The sequence below is a fragment of the Saccostrea cucullata genome, unplaced genomic scaffold, assembly GCF_032062105.1.
Source record: "Saccostrea cucullata isolate Sc308-1 unplaced genomic scaffold, CSIRO_AGI_Scuc_v1 ctg572, whole genome shotgun sequence".
NCBI classification, from domain to species: Eukaryota; Metazoa; Mollusca; class Bivalvia; order Ostreida; family Ostreidae; genus Saccostrea; species Saccostrea cuccullata.
Genome location: NW_026930578.1, coordinates 326,608 through 338,833, shown reverse-complemented (window position 1 = coordinate 338,833; position 12,226 = coordinate 326,608). Strand labels below are relative to the sequence as shown.

The 12,226-nt window shown below is 32.1% G+C and overlaps 1 protein-coding gene across 1 annotated transcript in view; it reads right to left on the bottom strand.

Annotated features, from left to right (window-relative positions):
- The window catches only part of LOC134229157 (uncharacterized), a 71,900-nt gene that overhangs the window by 34,219 nt on the left and 25,455 nt on the right, over window positions 1-12,226 (bottom strand). Inside the window, 7 exon segments of the mRNA XM_062710861.1 lie at window positions 125-266; window positions 648-751; window positions 2,093-2,183; window positions 2,740-2,821; window positions 2,867-2,890; window positions 4,639-4,763; window positions 5,852-5,899. Coding sequence (XP_062566845.1) covers window positions 125-266; window positions 648-751; window positions 2,093-2,183; window positions 2,740-2,821; window positions 2,867-2,890; window positions 4,639-4,763; window positions 5,852-5,899 — 616 coding nt within the window.

Here is a 12,226-nt window from a genome sequence, read left to right as displayed (position 1 = left end):
CAGATGATCTACAACAGCATATCGTCACTGATACAGGTGCACTTATATTCTACTACTTGAGGCATACTAAATTCCTTTTCTTTTTGCTTATAGAAGAATTTCAGTAAAGAGAGATAACTCCTACCGTCCTCCTGAGCTTTGTTTGTGGATGGTAGGCGGTCCTCATAGCGAGATTTGGAGATAAACAGCTGGAGTTTATCCTTGGTTTTCTCTATCATTTTCTTAGCATCAACCAAGGATAGATTCTCTATTGGAGTACTGTTAATCTACAAATAAAACCATGTGACTGATCATGTGAGTTAACTTCAAAGTCATGTGACTTAATTTTAATGACAAGCCTGAATATAAAATTCAGCAAATATTTATTTTATTGTTCCAAAAAATTGACTCAGTATGTATCTTTCATCATGCTATAGTTTTTGTTTTGCAATAAAACACAAAAAATTAATTTTGCAAAAAGAAGTAAAAAGAGGTTTGAAAAAACTGCCTTTTTAAAAAAAATCTTAATTAAAGAACATATTTATTTCAGAAATCTTTAAAGTAACCATCACTTAACTTTTTTCAGAATCAGTTACATATATTAAATACTTTTAATGAAATTTTTCAGTCATTTTCCATTTTTACATTTCAAGCATCCCTATACAAACCTTGAGAACAACGTCTCCTTCTTTCAGTCCTCCATCTTGGGCTGCTATGCTGTTCCCCGTGATTTCTTTGATGTAAAATTTACATCCCAGGACCACTCCAATATCTGTGTCAAACAAACGTTTATGATATCAATCATTATAGCAGAAACAGAAAATATGTTGTAGGTAAAGCATCTTATTGTGCAGAACTAGGTTTTTATTTATTTAATATCAGGATAATTTCAATTTTTACATTAGAATTCTTTGCTCTAATTTGTAAATTTATTTAAAAAGCTTGCTAAAATGGAAGATATCAAAATCAAAAATCTGGCATCAGCATGCAATACTACCTATAAAGAGGGCTAAAAGATGTAATAAAAGTAGCAATGGATCATGTGAAAAAATTTTACACTTGACAACTCAGTAAAGAATCATCATCATCACAAGCCCCCCCCCCCGAGTTATGTCCATTACCACATTACACTATAATATTTCTCTATCCTTGTGTGTTTATTACAATACTTTCTGCCCCCTCGATATCGTGCCGATATCGAATCATGATTGTTTAAAGAATCATGGTTTCCATCTATAATACTAGTAGTGTGTTTTTAACATGTGTTACCTGAAAACTATCTTTTATAAGACTTTCCCTGCATGTAATGTCGATATCGTCGATATCGACGATGTCGCTTCGATATCGAATCGTGTTTGGTCAGTCCTTTGTAAATACCGTCCCTGTTACTTTGTATGTGTATTTATGTTTAATTTCTTTCTTTTTACGAAAATTGTACCTGCCATCGATATCATCGATATCGACGATATCGTATCGATATCGAATTATTAAAACATATTAGTTTACCAACCTTCACCCTAATACAAAATCTTTACTTTTAACATATCCCATGACAATAAACTCTGTGTTTCTTCATGCAACGCTTGTGCTTATTTACTCTCTGATTAATGAGTTTACCCTACTGTCGATATCGTCGATATCGACGATATCGTATCGATATCGAATCATTATTTTTAAAACATATTTAACAACTTTCACCCTCACCCAACATCTTACTCTAAACCTAACCCAAAACAATAATAACCACTAACCCTTTCCTTATCATAATTTAATTTCATATTCATGTTAATAATGAATGAATTTGTAAAATTATGTTACACCTCACTGTGTGAATAAATTCTACAAATAGGATCGATATAGATACGATATCGTCATGGTATTGTCGATATCGACGACATCGACATAGCACAAAATCTCATATATGGTACCAAGTATTTCAAATTAATAGTGATCATCACGATCGATATCGATACGATATCGACATAATATTGTCGATATCGTCGATATCGAAGAACCACCACTAATAATGTGATCAAGCCCCCTTGCCATCCATGAGCCATGAAGCAAGATTTTTTTTTCTGAAACAGCCCAAAGAAATACAGGTAATACTTACCATCTCGTCTGTTTTTGCGGGCGAGTGTTATTTTAAGTGGACTGTTGTCCATTTCTGTGTAAGTAGGGACCAACACACGTCTTCTTATGACCTGCCATAAAAAAAGAAAAAATTCACCATAAAATAAAGTTCAACTATTCTGTGATTCTTTCAATAGCAGTCCTTACACTGAGAAATATAAAATTCATCTGTAAATGAGATGTTTACAGTTCTATCATACTAATCAGGTGAAACTTAATTGTCACCTGTGTCCTTAACAGTCATGTCATACTTATTATTAATCTTCCCAATGTAAAATTTACACCATTGCTGTAAATGAGAAGTTACAGTCCTGTAAATATTGATCAGGTTAACCTATTTCATAATCTAAGTCCTTGACAGCTGTCTTGATGCATTTGAAATATAAATTTCTTGAAATCCAGATTTTTTTGGGAAAATTTACAGTTTTATTAAATTGAGATGTTTTACAGCCCTGTAATACTGACCAGGTTGACCTTGTTTCTGCTGTCTTTGAGTACAGCAATGGCCTGTTTGCATGTATAATTACATTACTTGACAACCTATTCTAATGTTAAATTTACAGTATTACTGTAATAGTGATGTTTACAGTCCTGTAATTGTAATGTTTACAGCCCTGTAATACTGACCAGGTTGACCTTATTCCCACTGTCTTTGAGTACAGCGATGGCCTGTTTGCCTGTATAATTACCTTACTTCTTTACAGTATTACTGTAATTGAGATATTTACAGCCCTGTAATACTGACCAGGTTGACCTTGTTGCCACGCGGTCGTTTATCCTGAAACCAAAAAATAAACAATTAAAAATCAACTCTCCTCAGCCCAATAATGGTTTCTCATTTCCATATCATGCATCCAAACAAATTTTTTCATATTACATGTACAAAATCATCAATCCATTGCACAAAAGGGGTTCATCATTTCAATATCATGCATCCAGACAAATTTTTCATACTACATGTAATGCTAGTTATGGTATGAACACATGTCATTATTTAGGATACATTATAATGCAAATATCAATTTTTTCAAAGTCTAATAGCTGTACACAAAACTTTCCTGTCAAGACAAAGTTTCACTCTTTTTATTAATTCCTTTTTTCATAGAATCAAACACAGACCAGATTAAAAATAAAATCTCAGGAAAAAAACACATACCCTACAAATTTAATCCACATTCCACATACAGGTGAACATTAACCAACAATTCCAGGCATGACAATATGAGGGGACAACTAATAGATTATTGATGAGGCTTCTCTATACTGATTGTGTTCATTAGTCACAGTTTCAAACACCCAGCAGCCAAAAAATCATCCACATTTTTCCAATGCCCCCATGGTATGAAATTCCAAAACATCACCTCTCTCTCTCTCTGACAGAACATACTATCTCCTGTCATAACAACCAGTTCATGAAATTTCAACCCAGCCTTGTTTGAAATTTCACTCTGAAACCAATTAAAACACAGCTTCCCAGAAACAAAGGACCAGCGGTATTCCATTTCTAACCTGCAACAGTGCCTTTTCATTTTTCCAAATAAACCAGACAGAGTCAAAAACATAAAATTAATGTTCAATCAATTGTTCTTCTGGAAATTAGAATTAATACAGAGCTGCAATCACCTGTATTGATTTGGTTCAAGTCTCTTGTGTTCTCTAATTTCTGGCTGAATTCTGCCATTCTGGCTGACAAACTTGTCAGCGTTTGATAAATTTCTACCATCTTATCTTATAATGTTAAAAGCAGCTTGCCTTTTTTAATATACTAGCAGGTATAGCATTTGTCCACTTCACATCAACTTCCAACTTAAGGCGATTCCAAGTGCCAATTCAAATGTAGACTATTTATCTCCTTGTACAAAAAAGTTCTTAAAAAAATTATTATGAACTAGCTCTTCAAATAAAGACCAGTCAACTTTTAAATTGTTTCACAAAACAGCTCTAATGACAGTAAAAACTTTAAATCCTCTCTTTCAACATTGAACTATCTTTCCTTTCTTCACAATAAAAGTTATCAGTCACAATTAATTTATGACATTTGGATGAATTACACTATACCTAAGACTGAATTTCATAACAGCTGACAAAAATCACTTGACCTCCTACCCCCATCCCATCCAAATTGCTTATTCCTAGAGAGTCTGTCCATCGCATTAACTTAATTACAACTGATAGACAGTTTCAGTCTTTAGGATACTAAAACAAAAGTTTTCTTGATTCACTCTCGACTTTGAGGTAGCGAGTCACCCTATCCAATTCACTCCACAAATAAAATACAGTCAAACTTCGTTATCTCAAACTCAATGGAATCGAGGAAAAACTTCGAGATACATGTACATGTATCTGATAATTTGAGATGTCAAGGGTAAAATACTTAGAGAATAAGTCATTTGGACTTCCAAATGACTTAGACATAGCCATGATATTAAGATATCGGTTTCAAGATACAGAAATTAGACTGTTAGTATTCATTAAATTCAAATTTACATCATATTTCTGCTATTTTTAGATATTTCCGGTACTCACAGTAGTCTGCCCTCTGCAGGGCCCGCGGTCAGGACGTCGGATATAGCTATTGACGGATCTCCGTTAGCAAAATGTGGATTGTCTCGCCCCCCACTGACCGCTATTCCAAATCCAAATCCAGGCACCTGGCAAGTAAAAAAAAAGTTTTTAAGTTTTGAAACAAAAAATGAAAATTACAGATTTAATTTAGCTCTGCAAGAAAATAAGTTATACTTAAAAGTCCCATTATATACCTCTAGAATTCCAGAAAAAAAACTGGAACACATATCACTTTAATTCTTCAAAAAAAAAAAATCTTCTGTCTTAGAATATGTCTTAAGGTTAGACGATATGTACGTTCCTCAAATAACCATTTTGCATATTTTGTAATTTATGGAAAATATTCAAAATTTTAATTCTATTCTGATTTCATCTACCAGTTTCTTTTTTTGCGTGAGTAAACATATTAAAGTAGCAATACTTCAATGACACAATCTTGGGGAAAAAATACCGTATAAGTGGAAATTTTAGCGAGACGCAAATTTAGCAATTTGTCCTTAAAATATGGTATTTTATTTTTAGCGAGAAGTAGTTTTAGCGATTCTAAAATGCTTACTAATGAAACTATTACAAATAAAACACCATTTATTTTTAGCGATATTTAATTTTAGCGATCTCAGAACCCTCGCTAATAATGCCAAAATAAAATCCTCACTAAAAATTCTGCTTATACGGTATATATTATTTAGTATGAACGTATCACCCAAGTTTATAAGAAAGAAATACTGACATAAGTTTGTCAAAGTTTGATTCAGGGATGCTAATGTTACATATGCCTAAAATTGTATGCCATCTGTTTTTAAACTCCTGTTACACCAGAACATGCAGAATATTTGGAAACCTGAGTCAACTGTTAGGTAATCTACCTGGCAGGGAACTTTCTGGCACAAGAATTTGGCAAATATGACGGAGCATATCCGGAAAGAATTTGGCAGTCATATAATACGTAGCTGTAATATTATATACATAACCTGTGTTAACCAGAAATTTGTATTTTTTTTCATTTTAACCAGAATTTTTACAAGACTGAAATGGTGCAATGTTTCATATTTAAAAGAAAAAAAAATATATCTCTTTGCAAGATGTAGTTTTGGTGCCAGCTCTTGAAAAAAAAGTAAGCTCTTGGAATATCTCTTGCATTGTATAAAAAAATAAAAGATATTATAAGACTTACTCTTTTTAATGTGACATTATGGGTCTCCCACGTGACATTGTCCAGCCCCTGCAAAGAAAAAGGAAATCATCAGTATAATCATGACAATTCACATGTAACATTTCAATAACTGCCAGCTCTATGCAGCAATTCCACTGGTACTATTCTCAAATCTAGAGCAATATGTTCAATTCAGTAAGGATCCAAGTTCACAACATATTTCTTTAGTAACTTAATTGATAAGAAAACACACATATTTTCAAATTGGATTAAACAAGAGATGTTTGTAAAACACTTATGCCCCCCTCCCCCCAAATTGGAATTTTTCCAAGTCCAAAAGGGAATTACTCTGTCAAAAATGTACCCAACACAGAACTTCACCTAGATATTAATCTGATTAATCTGTATATTAAATTTCATTTCAGTATGTGCAACTGTTGCAAAGAAAATGAACGGAAACTGCAAATAATTGGAATTTTTCTGAGTCCAAGGGGCATAACTCTATTAAAAATGGTGGGATCATACCCAACACAGAACTTGACCTAGATATTAATCTGATTAATCTGTATATTAAATTTCATTTCAGTATGTGCAACTGTTGCAAAGAAAATGAACGGAAACTGCAAATAATTGGAATTTTTCTGAGTCCAAGGGGCATAACTCTATTAAAAATGGTGGGATCATACCCAACACAGATCTTAATCTAGATATTTATTTGATAAATCTGTATATCAAATTTCATCTCAGTATGTGCAACGGTTGCAAAGAAAATGAACGGAAACTGCAAATAATTGGAATTTTTCTGAGTCCAAGGGGCATAACTCTATTAAAAATGGTGGGATCATACCCAACACAGAACTTCACCTAGATATTAATCTGATTAATCTGTATATTAAATTTCATTTCAGTATGTGCAACTGTTGCAAAGAAAATGAACGGAAACTGCAAATAATTGGAATTTTTCTGAGTCCAAGGGGCATAACTCTATTAAAAATGGTGGGATCGTACCCAACACAAAACTTGACCTAGATATTAATCTGATTAATCTGTATATTAAATTTCATTTCAGTATGTGCAACTTCTGCGAAGGAAATGAACGGAAACTGCAAAAGAATTGGAATTTTTCTAAGTCCAAGGGGCATAACTCTGTCAAAAATGGTGTGATCACATCCAAAACAGAACTTGACCTAGATAGTCACCTGATATATCTGTATACTAAATTTCATTTCAGTATGTGCAACTGTTGCAAAGAAAATGAACGGAAACTGCAAATAATTGGAATTTTTCTAAGTCCAAGGGGCATAACTCTGTCAAAAATGGTGCGATCGTACCCAAAACAGAACTTGACCTAGATATTAATGTGATAAATCTGTATACCAAATTTCATTTCAGTATATGCAACCTCTGCGGCGAAAATGAATGGAAACTAAGTGGACCGACAGCAGCAAAGCAATATGCCCTCCCTTCTTCGAAGGGGGGCATAAAAAAGTCAAATTAAGGCCATAATAAAAATATTCCTAGATTCTCATCCCCGCCCGCCCCGATTTTAAACCCCCGCCTCGATTTTTTTTATTTGTGTTTTTTCTTTGTCTTAATTCTGATAGGGATCGGTATTCATCTATCATTCTACTTTCGTTTTAAATCCCGCGAATGTCAACATGATTTTGACAGCTGAAAAGATGGTAATTGCTGTAATACACGCATATATATTTTAAACAAGGGTCATTGGTTGAAAAGATTGGTGATGATGTGAAGTAAGAGATAATGGAACCTTTACTATGATTTTATTCTGGTATTGTAGATAAAATTACACCGATTGACTAGGTCAATAAAAAATCTGCAAAATTGAAAAAATAAAAAATATAAAATAAAAGCCGCCCGCCCGCCCCGATTTTTAAAAAAATTTGGATGAGAATCTAGCAATTTATTTATCATGGCCTAATTAAAACCTCAAAAAAAAAAAAAAAGACAAACAATTTCATGCAATGTACATCCAACCATTTCCTAACAAAGTATATCATGCAGTTGGGTATGTGATAATACTTTATAAATATTTATTAGTTTTAAATTAAAAAAAATCATTTTAGTAAATCAAATGCTTCAGAATTAAGGAGAAGTTCATTTTTTCAAGCTTATAATTAAAACAGCAATTAATTTAATAAAATTCCTGCAGTACCTGTTTCCGAAGACGATTTGAAATTTTTATATGCATGACTCTAAATGGTCAAAGAAATCCAGGCATTTAATCCATTATCACTTTTTCAAAGTTTTTTCCCCTCTTCTAATAAAACACACTCAGAAAGTTTGCTCAGAAACACCATTTCAAATAGATTACATGCAGTATGTTACATTGTAAGAGAATTATCAAATATTAACTCTACGACACTCACCAGAAATTATTTATATAATCATTCACACATTTTGGGTGTTAATCCAATGATAATGCAAATAATCATAATATTTATCTGCACATAATTAGGTTATAATACTAATTGCCTTAAGGCAGTATGGGTCAATTAAACCTTTCAACAAATCCAATAATTACTTTAAACATTACAGGCCAATTATATAAGAGTATTCTCCCTTCAGTAATTGGAGGTCTGGTTTTCTAACACGATAAAATTGCGACAAAAGAATTTCATCATTGACACTCCACTAAGTTAAAAATTTCTATTGAGTATTTTTTGGTTGATAAAATTTTCAATGGCTACATCTGGAGGAAATTTGAAATGACAAAAGATGTATTGCATTCAAAAATCTACATAATTATGATAATCAAATTTTCAATTTTGACTTCTATAAATATGATAAAAGAAACATCATTATTTGGACAACATCAATTTTCCTCTAATGGGTTCACAACAATAAAATTACAACACAGGTCGGAAATATAGGAATCAGTGTAATCATCTCCCATTTATAAGCTTAAGGGTCATCATAAATAAAAATGCACGAAAAATTGACGTCATCATATTCAACCAAACAGGAAAAAAAACATTTTAAAAATTTCACTAATTAAAATATATCAAAATAAATATCCATCTTCCTTTTATCAAAGATAACATGTAAGAGAAGAAATTAATTTCAGTTTTTTCACAGAAGTTAAACTTTTTTTCAATCTTAATCAAGAACTTCATTGCGTTTAGTCATTTAAAATTTTCATTTCTCACAGACAAAAAATCCCAAAGAGAGGAGCTTTAAGGCCCATGGAACACTTATTGGCACAATAGCTATTTATAGTATTAGTTATTAATAAATTCTTGTCTAAATGAGTCACCTGCATGCTTAATTAAGAGATTTATTTTTGTGTCCTGCAGAGATCAAAAAAGTTCTCATAATTTTAATTAGTGTACCTATAACTAATAAAAGTCCCCAAATCTGCTATTCATTGATGTACCTGGGGTATATTTCAAAGGCCTGGATCAATTAATAATTTCCCATAGTATCATTATTTCATTTAAATTCAAATTCAAAGGCTATATATTGATTCAAATTACAAAATGGAAAGTTTACTATAAATGAAGTGATACATTTATTCATCGACATGCAGTTGAAAAATACTTATACAGAGCTGCCAACATTATGAAATCACAAATAGTAAGGCGGGGTAGCTGAACACCTAGGCCCCCTGCATTTTAGAAGATGTTTTGTATTTTTGACATCCAATCTGAGGCATGTTTCCTTTTTGTTTACTTTTTTCAAATTAAAACATTGACATGAATGTGATCGGCCTTCTAAAACTGATTAACGATGCTACTTGTAAGCAAGCATTGAAAAACTTCTAAATTATATTAGTGAATTTCATTATATGAAATTACAAAAATTATAAACTTTGAATAGAAAAACTGAAATCTTTGTATATATAGAGAAATCGTAAGGCGTATTTTAGAACCTCATGCCTACCAAAATCGTAAGGGTTGGCAGCTCTGCTTATATTACAAACATAAGTATTTTGACAAACATTTGATTTGTCAAAAGTATTGTCAATGTGAGACGTTGAAAAACTTGAGTAATTGGATAATGGATGCCATTAATTTTAAATTCAAATCTCTGAAGCACATGCAAAGCTTTTTTTTTTTAAAAACTTTTCCATGAATGTACAAATATTTGGATTCATCTTCTAGTCATTTCTTGTCATTCAAACTTAATGCTATCTGTGCCAATCAAAAAATCATGTTCAGAAACTTCTAAAATTAAATTATTCAAATATTAATTAATTCATTATCAATCATCATGAACTATTAGTAAGGTTGCTTTTATTAAGATACAACACATAAAATAAAAAATAATTTTTTATACCAATTTTTTTTTTTTTAAATAAAGCATATATTAACCATTCTAAAAATAAACTTGCATGTCATACGTTCAACAATATATTCTGGCCAGGGAATCTTGGCGAAACTTTAGAACTTTCAGAATTATTATGCAATATAAATCAAGAACCTCTCTGAGTTATATGACACACCCTCTGCAGAAAGACTTCAGCTAACTAATCTTTCACATGTCTACAGATTTTTGGCTAATGTTGAACAGATATTTGCCATCATGTGCATGTTTTCACCATATGATATGTGTACAAGATTATATTCTGAATACCGCAGCCATGCAAAGTCATCTTTTCCATAAAAAAACATATTTTTCCAAGGAAATTTATATGCAAGTCTTCTAAACCTTTTAATACAGAATCTCAGATGTGTATATTGTTAAGTTGCATCAATTGGTATTACAGTATATGCAGAGTAAATTTTAAATAAAGATTACATTTAAATGTCATATAGTTCAACTAATTCTTCCAACGTTAATTAATTAATCAATTCAGTCAATTAATATTTTTTACCTCAAGTTCATATAGCAACATTTCCCTCAAAATATTGCTCGGAAGCTTCATGGTTAAAATTTCTCAATAAGAAAAAAAAATCTCCACAAAGATTTTCACAAGCCAGCTGCAGAGGACAAACTCGAACCAGAGTATTAATTCATCTTCGATTAAATTGGCTACAGAGACTTTTATTCTCTGATTCTTAGATCAATATAAAACGTGTCTCTTTTTCCTCAATATAATTATGGCACGTGCCAAATCTTAGTCCCTTTCATGATGTCCTATTAATGCATTCCACAAAGTTCACTGAACGCATGTTTCTATTTTCCACCAAAATGACAGGTGTGAATTCGAATTGATTCTTCTTCTGAATAAAATCGCAACTTCCACACGAAAAAGGCCTGAACTTCTTGTTCACAATCACAAAATATCCTTCATAAGCAAGTGAATTCCATGACCACCCATGAAAGAAAAGAAAAAATTACAGCACAAAACTCGGGATCCACCTCCTGGGTTTTACAGTTGCAGGTGCTTGCACCAGTAATGTCAGGTCAAATGACAATGGCAAAAACCTTTAACACGAAAAAGAACAAGAGATTGGGAGACTCTCCGCGAAATTTCAGAGGAAACAGACTGCCGAAAAATTCCTCTGATTGCTCTCCTCCCTAAAGCATGATGGGAGAACTTATTCCCAGGCAATAACTGTCAGTTGCTATAAATAGATCTGCCGTAATACACCTTGCCAGCAATACACAATTTTATGTGAATTCCGAGCTCTTTGTTGTGATTACAGGTGCACAAGGTAAAACTGATAAATCGACAGGTTCTCTTACCGCGACCATGCACATAAAAACTGTTTAAACATTACACAAAATCCTTAATCAATTATTTAACTAAAAAAAAGTTTCCTCTTTTAAATGCAACAAATAAGCACCTGTTTTTTTCCCCCTTCATTAATTAAAGATTCGATTTTTTTTTTTAAATTCAGTTGTTCATTTTTTTTTTGAGGGGGGGGGGGGGGGGGTTACCCTTTGTTCCCCCCCCCCCCCAAAAAAAATGAATTATTTGAGTGGTAGCCTAAGTGGTTCACTTTGATAATAAATTGTAAACAATTCTAAAATTTTCATTCTTTTTATGTGTTACAGTATTTACATAATAATATATCTTGTTTATAAATTCACTGAACAAATAACTTTTGCTAAAATGTGATGAAAGTACATTTCTGTCAATCATTCAAGGAAATAAACACAAAAATTTACTAAACATCGCAATAATGTCCCAATAAATCTTCAAATTTCTCTTTCATAGTTTCAATTAATGCATTCTTCCTCTTCTTAAGGATTTTTTTTTTTGCCAATATGGTGTGGATCAACTCTTTTTTTGTTACGTCAAACACATGCAGTATTGAGTACATGTATAACCATTAAATATTTCTTTGAAAATGCTAATTGCACAGATTTAAATCCTTGCCTTTTTTAAAATAATTATTACACTTTCTGATGCTTATTAAACAGAATTAAATGTTGAGTGTACATAAAATGACTGATGGACTGGTCATCATATCGCAGCAAAAGAGT